The sequence below is a fragment of the Dasypus novemcinctus genome, chromosome 18 (assembly GCF_030445035.2).
Source record: "Dasypus novemcinctus isolate mDasNov1 chromosome 18, mDasNov1.1.hap2, whole genome shotgun sequence".
Lineage (NCBI taxonomy): Eukaryota > Metazoa > Chordata > Mammalia > Cingulata > Dasypodidae > Dasypus > Dasypus novemcinctus.
The window spans coordinates 37,045,022-37,061,938 of NC_080690.1; the positions used below are offsets into that span (position 1 = coordinate 37,045,022).

The following is a 16,917-nucleotide window of genomic DNA, read 5'->3' on the forward strand; positions in this document are numbered from 1 at the left end:
GCACAGCACTCCTTGCACTTATCAGCACTGCATGTGGGCCAGCTCACCACACAGGTCACAAGGCCCTGGGTTTGAACCCTGGACCTCCCATGTGGTAGGCGGATGGTCTATCAGTTGAGCTAAATCCACTTCCCTCCTGTAGAGTCTTGAAAGGGATATGGTCCTATGACATCTTGATTTCAGACTTCTGGCCTCCAGAACTGGGGGATAATAAATTTCTATGCTTTAACCCACAAATGTGTGGTAATTTGTCCTGGCAGCCCTAGGACACTAAACAAATGGTAAAAATCACTTTGGAAAATAGTTTGACAGTACTTATAAGGTTAAACAGAAAACTACCATATGATTCAGTAATTCTACTCCCAGGTATTTACCCAAGAGAAATGATAACATAAAGAATTACACAAGGAAAGAAAGGGGGAAAAAAAGAATTATACAAGAATGGTCATACCAGTTTTTTTCATAACAAACCAGAAACAATCCAAATATCCAGCAACATGCAAATGAAGAGAATATGTGGTATATTCACACAGCGGAATATTACTCAGCAATACAAAAGGAATGAACTACTGATACATGTAACAATGTGGTAAATCTCAAAAGTTAACTATGTTGAGTGAAAGAAGATACACCCGGAAGAGTACATATTCTATGTTTCCATTTATATGAAATTCTAGAAAATATAGACTAATGTACAGTGACAGAAATATTACAGTGTTTGCCTGGGAACCAAGATGGAGGCAGGGATCAACTGAAAAAAGGCAAGAAGAAACTTTTGGGAGAGACAGAAAAAGTTCTCTACTCGATTTTTGTAGTAATTTCGCAGGTGTATACAGCAAATTTATACTATATATGGGTACAAATTGTGCAGGTTTATTAGAAAAAAGATAAATAACTTATGAGCACTTGGATATTTTCTATTTAAGAGTTAAAACTTAACTGCCTATATTTTATTCTAGCCAATATTTCCTTTAAATAAATTTTAAAGAAAGATCAAATATATTTTTTAAAGCAAAGAGAAAGCTTACCCTATCAATTCAACATGCTTCATAAACAGAAAATGGAAAAAGCTTTGAAATTGGAGTCAGAAGATCAAGTTCTGAGCTCTAACTCCACTTAGTAACCAAGTAGCTGTGGGAAAGTTACAATATCAACAAGGATCAGTTCCCATATCTGTAAAGTAGGGATAATATTAATAACTACCTCACAGGTTTCAACGGTATAAGAGTTCTTTCAGAGCAGGGACTATATTTTAGCCAAAATTAGAACCCCAGTGTCTGACAAACAGATTCTCATTAAATCTTTATAAAATAAATGAATAACCTACAGTAAACTGGAAAAGTGAAAAAGACATCAATCACAGTGTCACTACATGACTACATTCCTATTTGTTTGAACTTTTGTAGACTAATGCAGAAGGGTTGTTTCCATCTGTAGAATATTGTCCATATCACATACAGAGTAAAGAGCATGGCAACTTCAGGTTCCCATGAAATCTCACTATAACTCAGGTCATCACTATAGAGCAGATTTTATTATATTTTAAATTCATAGTTATGACCCTAAGACAGACTCACTTGTAGGAGAGTAAGAACTGTGTCTGTTTCATTTACCACTGGTCCTCACAGCCAACATTTGTCTAACATGGTACAGGCACAAGATAGCACGTTGAGAGGCCCTGTGACCAGAGGAAGCATTGAAAAGAGGGACTGTTTAGGACAAAGTAACTGATGGTAGAGAGCAGGGAAAGAGAGTATAATGTCCTAGGAAGCTAGAAGCAGGTAGGGCCCAGACCATGCGGAACCTTGTAGGTTTTGTCTTTATCCTAAAAGCAATGGAAAGCCATGGAGTAGGGAGGGAGGAAAGAGACATCAACAATACACTTTACAGTATGGAGAAGAGGCTGGGGTGGGGAAGGAAAGGAAAGAATGTAAACCAATAAGGAGGCTATTACAAGAGCTCATTAAAGAGTTAATACAAGCTTGGTCCAAGGTGGTGGAAATGGAGAAAAGTGGACTGATTCCCAACATATTTAGGCAAATCAATAGGACATGGCTTTAGGAGTGAGAGAAAAGAAAATACTCAATTCTTTTGAGCCTCAATTCTTCATTTGTGAAACAGGACTGTTCATAATCCACCTGTGAAATATCTACCTTGCAATCTGTTGTGATAAGAATATGGAATAATGACTATATATTATGCACCTAAAGCAGTGTCTAGCACCCAAGTGCTTTTAAAAATTCCCTATTGCTATTATTATTGTCATCCCATGGAAAGGCAACCTCTACAGGTTGAACCCCAAAGGTAAAGAATAGCAGTGTACTTTAGAGATTCCTATTCTCTGGGCTGAAGACACCAATCAGCTGCCACGGAGACAACTGTTCCAAATAAACACTTCTGACCTCCTGGGTATTTCACATAAGCCGATCTCAATTCTCAGAGACAATTAGCAGCGAGAAAACACAGGTGGCATGAACACGGTCTTCTGAGATTCCGGGAAACTTAGGCACAGGGGTTTAATAGCAGAATCAAGGAAATGCGTGTCTTCATTCTCATTTTTGAACTGATCCAACAGAACTCGGCCCTCATCCTGAGCGGCACCACTTTATATGCCCCCATGTCTCCAGCTCCCCTTGCTTACAAGGCCCTGTCATCGATTGGCTTAAAACAGTGCATCCGCTCGCCATCGAAGCCTGCCCTTCCGGTTCCCTGCCCCTACTCTAACTCACGAAGAATCCCAAATCCCGGGATGCCCTACGTACCTTAGCCTCCCGCTCTCGTTCCTCGGCTGTCGGGGTTCGCTTCATGCTGCCGACACAGCCGCCTTAGCTACCGCGAGCCGAGTAAGTCCCTTGCCCTGGGCCCCGCCTCCTGCATGTAGTTCTCTCCGCGCCCTGCTCCCGCCCAGCCCCATTCTCCCGCAGAGCCCTGAGAACTACTACTCCCAAGATGCACCTCGGCGACACCCGCGCGCGCCAAAGGTTTAGAGCTGGAGAATTTCCCAGGACGGACTGCAAGGGGAGCGTAGTCGGCTTCCCAGAGAGAAGGCGGACTGGGACCCTAGTAAAACTACATTTCCCAGGAGGCAACGGGGCCTGCCGTGTTCTTCCCGTGCTCCTCTCGCCCAGCCTCCGGACGCATAGCAACGGTATCTAGCGGCTGAGTGAGAGTGACGGTGAGTACTCTGGGGGGAGGGGGGAGACTGACCCACCCTCCCCCTGCAGCACGGGCGGGGGTCCTGGGGTCTGCTCGGAGGGCAGGAGAAGGCCGTGGAGTTCTGCTCGCGTGAGAAGCAGCCCAACCCAAGACACCTCCGGCCCTGAAAAATAGCCCGCCCTTTATCGCGACGCCCAGGACCAGTTTAAAATTTTACATCCCAGCCCTAAAACTCTAGCAGATGATGGTTGATTCTGCTAATTGCCTCCCTAATCCAAATCATTCTTCAATAGAAGGTCACACAAACACATTTCCCTCTTTGGCCCGGGGTTGGTAGCCCCAGAGCCTTCTGAGTGGCCTGTTGTTTTTATCCTGTGACTATCCTGATAGGCTGTAGCTCTGTAAAGGCGGGGACTTTATTTACCACCTTGGTCCTACCGCCTGGTAATCATCTATTCATTCAGTAACTTAACATTGGTGCCCACCATGTGCCAAACACTGTACTGGACCACCTGTGCACAAGACTGATAGCCATCTCAAGGTGCTTACACTGTACTAATGGAGACAAACAATGAACTGGTAAATAGGGTAATTTCCGGTAGAGGAGACTGCTATAAAAGAAATAAGTGATGAAATTGGGAGGAAGACTAGCTAAGGGAGAATGAGCAGGGAAGTCCTCTCTGAGGAAGTGACTAAACTGAAGCCCCAGTGAATGAGGAGCCAGCCAATGGAAAGACCTGAGCAAGTTTAGCGAACCTGAGGAAGATAAAGGAGAACAATGTAATTGGAGCCTAGGGCACAAGGGGGCTATAGCGTGAGATGATGTCTAGTGGAGAAGTCAGGCTCTTTAGACCCAGCAGCATTCATCAGTTCTTGGGAGGTGCCATCACCTCTTACCATCTTATCTTTTATTTATTTAAATTACTTGATCCCTGAACTCCATAGGTTCTTGAAGGCCATGAAGTTTGGGTTTTAAGTACAGTGATTTTCTCTCTCTCTCTCTCTTTTTACATTTTTAGAACCTGACTCCATCTGTTGTGTGAAAAATTGACTGGAATGGGCAAGAATAGAAGCAAGGAGGTTGGTGATGTATTAGTTTCCTAGGGCTGCTGTCCGATAGTACTATAAACCAGGTTCTTAAAACAACAGAAATTTATTCTCGCACAGTTCTGGCATCCAGAGGTCTGAAATCAAAGTGTCAGAAGGGCCAAGCTCCCTCCGAAGATTCTCGGCCTCTTCAGGCTTCTGGTGGTTGTTGGCAATCTTTAGCATTCCTTGACTTCTGTGCTTTATAACTCCAATCTCTACCTCTATTTTCACGTGGCCATCTTCCTTCTCTGTGTGTATGTTCAAATTTCTTTCTTATGAAGACACTAGATTAGGGTCCACCCTATCCGAATAAGGTCACATTCACAGGTTCTGGGCGGACATGAAATGTTGGAGAATGCTATTTAACCCAGTAGAGTAAGAAAACTATTGCAGTAATCCAGGCAAGAAATGATGGTTTGGAACAGGGGGTTCGAGTGAAGATGGAGAGCTGTGAATGGATTTGAAATGTATTTTGGAAGTAGAATGGATAGGACTTGCAGATAGCCAAAATGCTTGGCACATAATAAGTGCTCAGTGTTTGAGGACAGGGCTGCCCCTTCTGGCCCCATTTCCTTAATGGAGCAATGAAGGGATTGGATTTGATAATCTCTTAAATCCTTCAACTATAGCAGGTGCAGGATTTCTCAACCTTGGCATATTAACATTTTGGGCCAGATAATTCTTTGTTGTGGGACCTGGGCACTGTAGAATGTTTAGTAGCATCCCTGGACTTTACCAACTAGATGCAAGTAACACCAGCCAATCCCCTGTTTTAGCTGTGACAACCAAAAATATCATGAAACAACTACTTCCAATGTGTGTAACCTTGGGCAGGTTACCTAATCTTTCTCTCCATTTTCTCATTTGTAAGACAGGGATCATTTGAGAACCAACCGCTCAAGGAGATTGTGAGATATTTAATTCGTTCATAGAAGCAGAGCACTTACGTCAGTTCATGGCATATGGTGAGCATTCAATAAGTGTTAACACCATCATCATCATTATTGTAATTATGAAACTGTCTTACTTCTGTCTTGGAAATGTAATCATTTTCACAGGTGGCTAGTTTTTAAACTTCTTGATAATTTGGGCCCTGGAATTCAGTCTAGGAAACTTAGGCTTTTCTGTAACAGTGTTTCCAAAAGAAGTAATTGCTTTACCAGGCGTATGTCTGTTACTCGTCTGTCATAGCAAAATGCTGTGATTTTCAACCTTTTGTAAGTTAAAATAAAAATTAGAAACCCCTGCCTAAAAGATATTTCATATACCCATATGTATACATAATTTTCTAAACCATCTTGGTTCAGAAATGCTGAAGGCCATGGTCTCCATTCAACAGCTATTTAGTGAGTGCTTGCTACATGCCAAGTTCTGTGCAAGTCTCTGAGAAGAAAGAGATGAACAAGATAAGCCCTTGGACTTTACATTCTGGAACCAAAGTACTCTATAGATTGAGAAACTGTCTTAGGGCGTCTTCGTTGACAGTTTGCATTTGTTTTCTGGAAAATTGCAATGAAAATATAAAATCTTTATCCCCCCTCATAATAAACCATTCACAACCATGCAAGAATAAAATTACTGTGGTACAAATCTGTAAAGAAAAGAAATTAAGAATGCCAGAATTAGCTAGATAACCAGCAAATTGAAGTAGGAAGCCTTAGGACCTAAACCTCATGGCAACAAAAGCAGGGTACAACAAGAACAAAAACAGTTGGTGAATTTATGAAACCTCTTTCACTAAACTTGGAACTACCATTTGTACATCAAGCAGGAAACTAATTTTCGAGTAATTCATCTTAGGCAATGTGCTAAATGTTTTTAATTTACCATCTCCCTTATCCTTAAGTAACTATGAGATAAGTAGTATTTTCCCCGTTTTTAGAATTAAGAAGCTGAGACTCAGGGAGGTTAGGTGACTTGACCAGCTAGTAAGTGATAGAACAACCATTTGAACTCAGCCAAGTTCCTTACTTGAGTTTTTCCAAGTTAACTGCTTGCTTTCCTTTTTGGGGAAAGGGGAGTTCTTAAATTTGGCTGAAAATGTTTTGTTTCACATAGAGGAATAAGAAGAAAAAAGGAAGAATGATAATCCTATTTCATTTCCTAAACAAATTATAGAAAAAATACTGTTGACAGGAACACTGTCTCCATGATTTAAAATAGTGTTTTAGAATAGAAGCTTTTATCTTCTTCAAACAGCCCATTTGGGCAATAAGATATCCATTAAAGTTCTAGTCCCTTATTCATTTTACTTGGTTGATTCCATTGCTTAGTTAATGTTAAAACTTGAAAAGATTTTATTTGATTTTTCTTCTCCACAGATAGGCCATGTCCGGTCCAACAGATGAGACTGCAGGAGACCTGCCTGTGAAAGATATAGGTCTAAACCTCTTTGGAATGGGAAGGTTACAAGGTTTGGCCAGCTGTTATTTATTACAGTTATGAACTTTGATCAGTGACTTCTTTACTTTTAATTTAAAGTATTTCTGATATTCATACAAACCGAACCATTTAAGTAACTACGTAGCTCTTATTTGGACTAAACAAGAATAGGGAGAGCTGAGAACAACATATGGTATTTTATTGCACATGCGTCAAATATCAACAGCTCATAGAAAATGTAAAATCCCTCTCTGTTCTGATAAAGAATTGTTATAAATCATCTTTTTTAAAATTCCACACATCAGTAGAAACTACACAGAGAGTATCAAGCCTCAAAACTGAATTGCCTGGCTTAAATCACATTCACCATTAAATGTTTCTTTATGTTTAAATTTTATATGGGAGGAAATGCCATATTTTAAATTTTTTGCCTTTCAAGTAGAGTATCTAAAAATGGCTTGTTTATCCAAGTGATAGTGACTTTTTTTTGTCAAATTAACATACATTAAAGGTTTTCTTCTTCCTTTTATCACTCTGTGGTTGCCGGAAAGCTAAAAAGTACTTTTTCAAATTAAGAAAGAAAAGGGCTACTTTAAAGAACAATTTAAACTGCAGACCTATGTTTTTGTTTGTGTGTACAGTGTGTCAGCCATGCTGTCATTGCCAGTACAATTGTTACTGAGAAGGCAAGTGACTTAAAATATATTCCACTAAGAAGTCTCTATACACCTTTAATCAGAATAGTGCGAATGGCCACCCAGAACTCTTAGTTTGCAAAACTAATCAATGTGTTGTTTGTTGAAAGAGATAAATTTGACTAAGAATTTTATTGTTAAAGTGAAAACTATGTATAGGCTTTGCTTTAGATCTTTGCAGGAATACCAGGCATTCAGTTACAAATTTTATATGAGCAAAGCCATTGACTATCTTTTGATATTCTAAACTCAATTCTTTCCCTCAGTCAGCCATGCAGCTTTAATCCCTATTTATTTGTTCTTTGTTTCTGTAGGAAGATTGTTGATAATTGACCTACTTCACAGTGATAGGGGAAATACCAAATGTAAGCGTTTATAAGGAGATATATTCACATGCTAAAGGGTGTAAAAGTTTTCTTATGAAATATTCAATGTAGCTTACAAAGAAGAGATTTGAAGAAAAAAGATTGGTGGAGGTTTTAAATAACAATTTGTAAATTTTTAGGGGTGTTTTAAGATTTGGTTTTGCAAATGTTACTGTTTATTATCTATAACCCAACACCCATAACTCAGAAAAATATCTTAATCATATTGTCGTCACTGAAATATTGTTACAGCTCTTGCCTTTGTTAAAAAAAAAACTTTGATACTTCTTTTAAAATTTCATTTGTACAATATTCAGCATATGAATAGGAAAGTTTTATTGAATCAGAATTCCTTCTTATATTCTTAAAAAATGGTTGTTTGAAAACATTTTTGAATGGCTACTATGTTGCTCAGCTCCTTAATACTGGATAATACTGTTAATAATAATGACATATTAATTGCAAAGATTTTTACCATCTCAGATCAGTGCTCTAGAAAATGCTCTACCATTTTCTAAAGCCATCTTAATTGTAGGTCACAAAGGAAAAAAACCTAGGAAGAGTACAAAGAGACTACAAACATCAACTGTTATTTTAGAGACTAGTTTAAGTAACCCCACAATTAATTACCTTGGAATTTTTGCAGAAACTTCAACAACCCGGACAATGAAGTCTCGCCAGGCAGTGTCACGTGTCAGTCGTGAGGAACTGGAAGACAGATTTTTGCGTTTGCACGATGAGAACATTTTACTTAAACAGCATGCCCGCAAGCAAGAGGAGAAAATTAAAAGGTTATGATAAAAAGCTTTTAGCTTTTTTTCTTGACTCAGTAAAATTTTGAGGATATGCTTTTTTATAAACTTAATTGAAACCCCACCTTGAGTCTTTTTGGAACAAGGCAGGTTGTAAATAAATACAATTTTTAAAAATGGAAAATCTTGCAAACTAAAATAAACAACCAAAAGGATTATGAATGTTTATTATGTCTGAAGTTGCGATTTTAAAGAAAAGAGCTAAAAGCTAAGAGTGCCATGAGTGTATCGTATCTATAAATAATTTTTAGTTTAATATTTATGGTTGAATAAGCAAATGGCGAAAGCATCTGTTTTTTAGAGTCTTGGCTTTAGAATGAAAGTTTTAAAAAGTAATTAACTCTTCTAACTTGTTAGCATGCATGTTCCCTTAAGATTTGGAATTTATTAGAGAAAACATCACTTCTCTGGAACATATTTAACTTTGCTTGAGTTAATCTAGATTCTATATTTATTTTAAAGAGACTCTACTGTTTCTGAAGAAACATATTGTCACTTTTGATTTGTGTGCGAAAGTATGCAGGAATAATTTCATAAGACGAGATAGTCTAATTTCTTATCCAGAAACAATATGACTCTCTTCTGAATGTATGGCATTGGAAACAAAAAAGGCCACTCACATGTATAAGCATGAACAGATCTGTGTGGATATTTATGTTATACCTTCACTGAAATGGTGGGTCAGTCATTGAAGAAAGAAGATAGGTTTTCCCCCTGCTTAGTATTCATTCTGAAGGGATGATTCTATTTCAAATTCTACTCTGCAGAATTTTTTGTAACAGCCCACGGACCTGTGTGCTGGGCTTTTACTTTGAGTCGGATTCTTTGAGTCATGATTATCGCCTTATTCAGGACATCTGACTCTCTTGCCTGATTCCCTTTCTGACCAGTAGCACACATATGTCAGCCAGTCAGAATGAGGCATGTAGTCTATGACCACTAAACAATTTTTTTTCTTTGTAGGCCTAATTGGTCAGTAAAAGAATTGTTTTCACAACCTTGACCTCATTAGTAAAAAGTGTCCTAGCCAGACATATAAAATGATTTAATAATGAGCCATGTAGTTTAATGGAAAAAGGACTGGGCTAGGAGTCAAGTTGTATGCATGTGTTCTATTATCTCTCTACCACTAGCCTGTGGTATGTTTAAGCCACTTAGCTTCCTTGGCTTTATTTTACCCGGACATGAGAATAATGATCCAGTGATCACTGTGACCCAAAGTCCTTCTCAATTTCACTCCATTGACACTGTCCTACACATATGGGTAAGACTGTCTTTAAGTTTATCCTAAGATGAAATTAGTGTCATTTTCTTTAGTGTAGCTGCAGATTTGATAAACCACCTTTTTGAATAAGTACTTCACTGGATCACTTAGGGATACATTAATATCATAAGATAATCAAATCAAAGGACTGAAATCATTGCCATGGCTGGACAAAGAGATGCAGTCTTATATTTCTTGATAAAGTTTTCTTGAACATCTTTAAAAGAATTTAAAGCCACTCCATTGATGTGCCTTAAAAATTAGTCATTTAGGGAGTGGGTATAGCTCAGTGGGTTAAGTGCCTGCTTCCCATATACGAGCTGCTGGGTTCAATCCCCAATGCCTCCTATAAAAAAAAAATTATTTTTCTCTAGGTGTTGCCTGTTTTCTGGAACTTGAAAAACATTATATTAGACATTATATTTAGTCTGTCTTTTTCATATAATCTATATCTCTCTATGGAAGTCATCTGTAATGGAGGATTCAAATATTTAGGTTGGCACCTCATTTGAACAACTGCCATATTTCTTTGGGTAGGCCATGGGGTGAGGCTCAATCATTAAACTCATTACAGAACTTGGTAGAGTGTGCAACTCTGTTGGGCTGTGATACCTGGCCAGATTTCCCAATGATATATCATTCTCTGGATTAGGTGGAAAAGGAACTAATCCACTGATTATTTTGCTAGGGTGTTTGTGGTACTCTTGGATCTTGGTTTTTATTATCCTATATCCCTTATAAAGCATGCTTAATGGATATGCCTCAAGGGAAAAAGAAACAATCCTAACTGATTATGTTATGCATAGCTCTCCCTGATGCCACATGCTGCAAGCCTCTCAGCCAGAAGTGTAGATAGACATGTATTACTACTGCATTTACAGAGGACTCTCCTTAGGGCAAAAAAAGGTTGTTATATGACATCCCAAAACTATTAAGGATTTTTTTTAATTTTACTTTTGTTCTCTTAAGTAAAAGCTTCTGTCCATAACCATGCTCAAATAAAGCAAACCCCATTTAAAGAAAAATGAAGTGTGTTTTTATTTTCAATCTCCTGTCTAGGTCTTTATAAAAATAGATTCACTATAAACTAGAGTCAGCTATTGAAGATGTGCGACCAATTTTGTAAAGTCTTGAACTTATGTCTCTCATCAAAGCCACCTTTTCTTTCTTGTCCTGCCAAGATTTTTCCATTCACTGTCAGGCATGTTTTCCGTCCATGTATATTACATCACCCCCATGCGCCCTTTCTGTCTTTTGTTCTGTCTAACCAGTTTTTATCAAAACTTAAAAGAATTAAAGGTATAAACTCCTGAGATATCGAAAGCACAATTTATGTCTAAATTTGAAGGTAACATTGAAATAATACTTTTTGCATCTAATTATTTTCTACCATTAAACAAGCATGTTTCTTGAGCACTCAGCATCATTTCAGGAGGCATTTTGGTTTCTTTGAAATTTTTATTAGCGTTTTCTATGTATGCACCTATGCATTCTAACATTTTTACATTTGTAATATGTCTTAATCTTAGAGAAATTGAAACAGTGTATCACCTAAATACTGCATAGTCTTAACTCACTTTTCAAAAGTTTTAACTTACTGTGATTGCAGATATAACCCACCACATCCACAATCTGTAGCTACATTTAAGTGCACACAGCATTCCTATATAAGGTCATGCGTTGAAAATTGCATTCGAGGAACATATGGAGTAAATATGTGTCCTCTCTTTACTAACCTTAAATGATAAGCCTTAGGAAACTGTTATTTGTCAGTGCTATAAAGCAGATTGTTGCCCAGTGGTTTCAATTATCATCAAAGGATTCTTCACAGGCAGTAATAGTTACATCAAAACCTGAAATTTATTATTCAGGTTCTGCACTGAAGTCTTCACAGTGATTATGTTCCTTTCAACAAAATGCATTTTATGCTGACTTCTCACATTCCTTTTCATCTTTTTATTATTTCCCCCAGAATGGCCACCAAGTTAATACGGCTAGTTAATGACAAGAAAAGATATGAGCAGGTTGGTGGCGGCCCCCAGCGGCTGGGACGGGATGTGGAAATGGAAGAAATGATTGAGCGGCTGCAAGAGAAAGTTCATGAGCTTGAAAGGCAAAATGAAGTCCTCAAAAACAGATTAATTTCGGCCAAACAACAACTTCAAATCCAGAGTTACAAGCAAACCCCATACAATTATGTGCAATCTCGTATTAACACCGGTCGTAGAAAAGCAAAAGAAAATGCAGACCTACAGCAACACCCCAGGAAAGGTAAAATAAAACATTAAACACTAAATTTAAGTCTTTTAGTAGGTTGTTTTACACACACACGCAGAGTTTCATTTCTGTATTACTCATCTCTTTAAGTATTTCAAAAGAGAAAAGTAGTTTTTTACTTATTTTTGATAAAAATAACAAGATCATTTTATCTAAGGATCACTAGATCACTCAAATTTGTTTAGTAAGACATTCAAAGTAACGATTCATACTAACTGATATAAGACATATTTAAGTGATAGTCAAATTGAGTTCAGTTTTTTTTTATTAGAGAGGTTGTGGGTTTACAGAACAGTCCCACACAAACTACAGGATTCCCATATACCACCCTATTATTACCTTGCTTTGGTGTGGTACATGATTGGGTTTTTTATTGTTTATTACAAAGGGTAATCACATTGACATGGGCAAGTGGGGAAATCAGCCTGTTTGCTTATAAACAATCACATTTACTGTTTTGAATGAAGCAATCTAAGTTCTTCATCCAAATTCTATAAAATTTGCAAAATTGCTTAAATCTTTCTAATTGTGCAGAGACAGCATGACAGTGGAATGTGCACATGGTGGGGTTTAAGCTGTTGGTTCTTGCTCTTCTCCTTACTACCTGGTGACCTTGGACAAGTCACCTAATCATTCTGAACTTGAGTTTTCTTTACATATAAAATAAAGGCATTGAAGCAAATGGCCATAAACATCTCGTCCATCTCCAAAAATGATCACAGGTCAGTCACTTTCCTCCTTTTGAAAATGAACTTTCAAACCTTCCCAGGTTCAATTTCATAGACAAAACTCAATAAAAAGCTCAAATATTTCTAATCAAAATTCCCAGTTCTCTCAACCCACCCTATTTCAAACTATTATGAAACTAAAAATTAGTGAATATTTTAATGTCTTTAAAATTTCAACTACTAGGGAAGGAATAAAATTTTAGCTCTACTAGTTGTACTTTGGAATATGCTTAATGGAGAGTGAAGACCAAACATATTTAGGGACATAAAAGTTTAGTTTCAATTCACTGAAGAAGAAAAACACCATATGAACAGAAAGGGAGGAAAAATTGTTGTAGTTTTCTCTCCAAGCCAAAATGTTAACACTCTCAGCTGCCTAAGAAAAGTTCCTTTGAAGTCAATAAGGCCTGCATACAGGCAGGAGGCAGCTGCAGGATGAAAGGGCTTGGATACTCCTAGCTAAGTGAGTTTGGCAAGAGACTTTGAATATAATCAAAGTAATTGTAATAAATTATAAATAAAAAAATACAGTCTGCCTCCAATTAACTTTTTTTACACGGAAGAGAGTACTTGACCTCCCAGAGCCTCATTTTCCCCATCTATAAAATGGGGTGAAAATAATGCCAGATTAGATAAGAGGTCAGGAGATGGTAGCTCTGCAATAATATACCTTACTTTTAAAAAGTACCTCCACTTTCTGAACCTTAATTTTGTCATCTGTGAATATAGTTGGGCTAGTTGATGTCTAAGAGCTACAAAGTCTTTTATGCTAAATAAAAACAGTTTTGTCATCTGTGAATATAGTTGGGCTAGTTGATGTCTAAGATCTGCAAAGTCTTTATGCTAAATAAAAACAATGCCCAAAATTTGGATAAAAATGGCAAGCTCATCTACTGCTGTGAGTAGGTGTTCAAATAGAAGAGTTCAATAAGAGTCTTTACCTATAGAAAAAGAAAAAGGAGCCACAGAGCAGCAAAGTCTTTTAAAAATGTGACTGTGTAGCTCAAATGTCTCCTTATGTTTGTACATTCTTAGTGATTCAGCACTTGTTCACTCGGTGCAGAGCCCAGGACATGGAAGTTATACAAAGCATTAAGTAATGATTCATACTTTCCTAACTATTACCTTTGTAAGTAAACTTGAGGCATCATTACCAAAGTTGAAACCTTGGTAACCCTAATAGATAATTCAGGACTGTCTTTGATGCTGGACTGATGCCTGGAATTTCTCATCCTAGAGTGGCTGGGTGAGAACCTCAGATCCTCTCTGGCCACAAGTAGCTTTTACCCCAGGCTACTGTAAAAATATTATCATTTTCTATTTGTGCCTTGTTGGGACAAAGGATGGAAAGCACTGGCTTAATCTGTCATCAATGAAATATAGAAACAATCCGTACTGTGAAGAACCAGGGAGATCAAAGATTTTCCCAAAGTAGATGTGTTTTAAAATATAACTGTTGACAAATTATATCACCATGACATTATAAGCTTTAAGTCATATTTTAAATATAAATAGTTGGGCTTTTTGTTTGTTTTAAAGATTTATTTTTTATTTATTTCTTTCCCCTTCCACCTCTTCACCCAGTTGTCTGCTCTGTGTCCATTTGCTGTGTGTTCTTCTGTGACCATTTGTATCCTTATCAGCGGCACCAGGAATCTGTTTCTTTTTGTTGCGTCATCTTGTGTCAGCTCTCTGGGTATGCTATGCCATTCTTGGGCAGGCTGCACTTTCTTTCTCACTGGACGACTCTCCTTACTGGGTGGGGTGCACTCCTTGCAGTGCCACGGCACTCCTTGTGTGCATCAGCACTGTGCATGGGCCAGCTCCACAGGGGTCAAGGAGGCCCTGGGTTTGAACCACAGACCTGCCATGTGGTAGGCGGATGCCCTATCCATTGGGTCAAGTCCACTTCTCGGTTTTTTGCATTTTTTTAAATTCCACTAATGACATTGCATTTTTCCATGAACTGTGTAGGTTAAGCTTAAGAATTAGCATTGCTGCCAAAATAATATAATCAGCAAATTCTAACACAGTAAGCTCTTTTAATATTTTAGGCAGAACCTTTTTGGGTTCTTTGGTCTGGAATATAGTAATAAAAGTTGAAAGTTTTAAAAAGAGCAAATAGGGAAGCAGACTTGGCCCAATGGATAGGGCGTCCGCCTACCACACGGGAGGTCCATGGTTCAAACCCCAGGCCTCCTTGACCCGTGTGGCACTGGCCCATGTGCAGTGCTGATGCGTGCAAGGAGTGCCCTGCCACGCAGGGGTGTCCCCGGCGTAGGGGAGCCCCATATGGAGAGCCCCATATGGAGAGCCACCCAGCACGAAAGGAAGTGCAGCCAGCCAAAAATGGCGCCTCACACATGGATTGCTGATACAACAAGATGATGCAACAAAAAGAAACAGATTCCCGGTGCCACTGATAAGGATAGATGCGGTCACAGTAGAACACACAGCAAATGGACACAGAGTAGACAACTGGGGGTGAGGGGAAGAGGAGAGAAAAATAAGTTTAAAAAAAGAAGAGCAAATAATAGTTCCATTATTCTATTTAAAATTCTCATTGAAAAAAATAAAAATTTTAAAGAGAATGAATTTGTTCTATAACTTGGTATCTAGAACTATTCTCCATTAAAAAGATCTAAATTACTTGTCATCATTGATCTACTTTAAACTATAACATAATTATTCTATAAATGTAAAATCTCTCTTATGCTTAAAAGTGTCTCATTTCTAACAGTTGGACTGTCCTTGTAAAATTGTATGTAACTATTTTTTTTTAAGATTTATTTATTTTATTTATTCCTCCCAACCCCCTCATTGTTTGTACTTGCTGTGTCTGTCTGTCTTCCTTGTTTAGGAGGCACTGGGAACCAAACCTAGGACCTCCGATGTGGGAGAGAGTTGCCTTATCGCTTGAGCCACCTCCATTCCCTGCTTTTATTGTATCTTTTATTATGTTTTTCTTCTTTGTGTCTTTTGTTGCTCCATCTTCTTGCATCAGCTCACTGTCTTGCCCGTCTTCTTTAGAAGGCACCAGGAACCTCCATTCCCTGCTTTGTTATGTCTCTCATTATGTTTTTCTTCTTGTGTCTCTTGTGTTGCATCAGCTTGCCATACCTGTTGTGCCAGCTCTCTGTCTTCTTTAGGAGGCACTGGGAACTGAACCAGGAACCTCCCATGTAGTAGGTGGGAGCTCAGTCACTTGAACCACATCCACTTCCCGCATGTAACTATTCTAATAAAAATAATGTTTTAAGTGCAGCAGGAAAATGTTTTCTTTAAAGGAATCTTATTGATGATCCATCCTCAAATTACCTTTTGTTTTAAATGCAGACTTTCTTATGGAGGTGGAATAAGGCAAAGTCCAGGAAACATTTTGACTCAAACATGTAAGGTCAAGGGATGTGAATGGCTAGTTTAAAAATCAAAATGCCTTTATCACAAATACTAAAAAAAAAGTCAAGTTCTTGAAACTTATGCTTTCATACTTCAGTTTATATTGTAAATACCTGAATTAAAGAACTTGTTTCTTTCAGAAATGAATGCAAGAGATTTAAATCTAAGATGAATCAGATTATTTTCAGGTAATTTGGTTTCCCTTGTAGAAAATTTAAATGGGAAATATTTGCTGCTGTGTTTTATTTAATGCCTACTGGTAGCTAAGATCAAATAGTTCCTTTGGCAGTATATTTATAATTATATGTACCATAGAGCAGATATATCTCTTAGTACTTAATAATACAGTTTATGATATTATAAATGTCCATGTGGTAATAAATTAAGGGTACTTCTTTTCCAACGTCACTTCTATAATCATATTTTGTTAATTTCTTTTTTAGGTATAAGATTCCAAGATGGAGATGTAGCAGAAACTCTACAACCCATGCCTACAAAATATGGCAACAGTTTACTTGAAGAAGCCAGAGGAGAAAGAAGAAATTTGTATGTATTCTTTTTCATGGTGATTTTTGAACTTTCTTTATTAATCATGTCTTCTTAGATCCCACATCCTTTATTTTAAACAAAATTAGGTTATATATAAATGTTTTGTTCCACTAAAATACAGCCAGTTCTGTGGACTAAGAACATATAGTATATAACCTCTTTTCAGTAAAATGAGGAAAATGCAACTTAACTAAGTTTATT

The 16,917-nt window shown here is 37.8% G+C and overlaps 2 protein-coding genes across 6 annotated transcripts in view; one reads left to right on the plus strand and one right to left on the minus strand.

Annotated features, from left to right (window-relative positions):
- The window catches only part of FTO (FTO alpha-ketoglutarate dependent dioxygenase), a 405,189-nt gene extending 402,259 nt beyond the window's left edge, over positions 1–2,930 (minus strand). The window contains exon 1 of the mRNA XM_058280010.2: positions 2,763–2,930. Coding sequence (XP_058135993.1) covers positions 2,763–2,807 — 45 coding nt within the window. The 5' untranslated portion in view covers positions 2,808–2,930. The remainder of the gene's footprint in view (positions 1–2,762) is intronic.
- A 61-nt stretch (positions 2,931–2,991) lies between these two features.
- Positions 2,992–16,917, plus strand: part of RPGRIP1L (RPGRIP1 like) — a 113,406-nt gene continuing 99,480 nt past the window's right edge. For 2 of the 5 annotated variants that reach the window (XM_004455046.5, XM_023587824.3), the window contains exons 1-7: positions 2,992–3,175; positions 4,176–4,236; positions 5,117–5,210; positions 6,567–6,658; positions 8,334–8,478; positions 11,736–12,034; positions 16,611–16,713. In XM_004455046.5, coding sequence (XP_004455103.2) covers positions 6,574–6,658; positions 8,334–8,478; positions 11,736–12,034; positions 16,611–16,713 — 632 coding nt within the window. In that variant the 5' untranslated portion in view covers positions 2,992–3,175; positions 4,176–4,236; positions 5,117–5,210; positions 6,567–6,573. Of the gene's footprint in view, positions 3,176–4,175; positions 4,237–5,116; positions 5,211–6,566; positions 6,659–8,333; positions 8,479–11,735; positions 12,035–16,307; positions 16,356–16,610; positions 16,714–16,917 lie in introns of those variants that run through there. The other 3 variants (XM_004455047.5, XM_058280008.2, XM_058280009.2) reach the window with 3 other exon arrangements.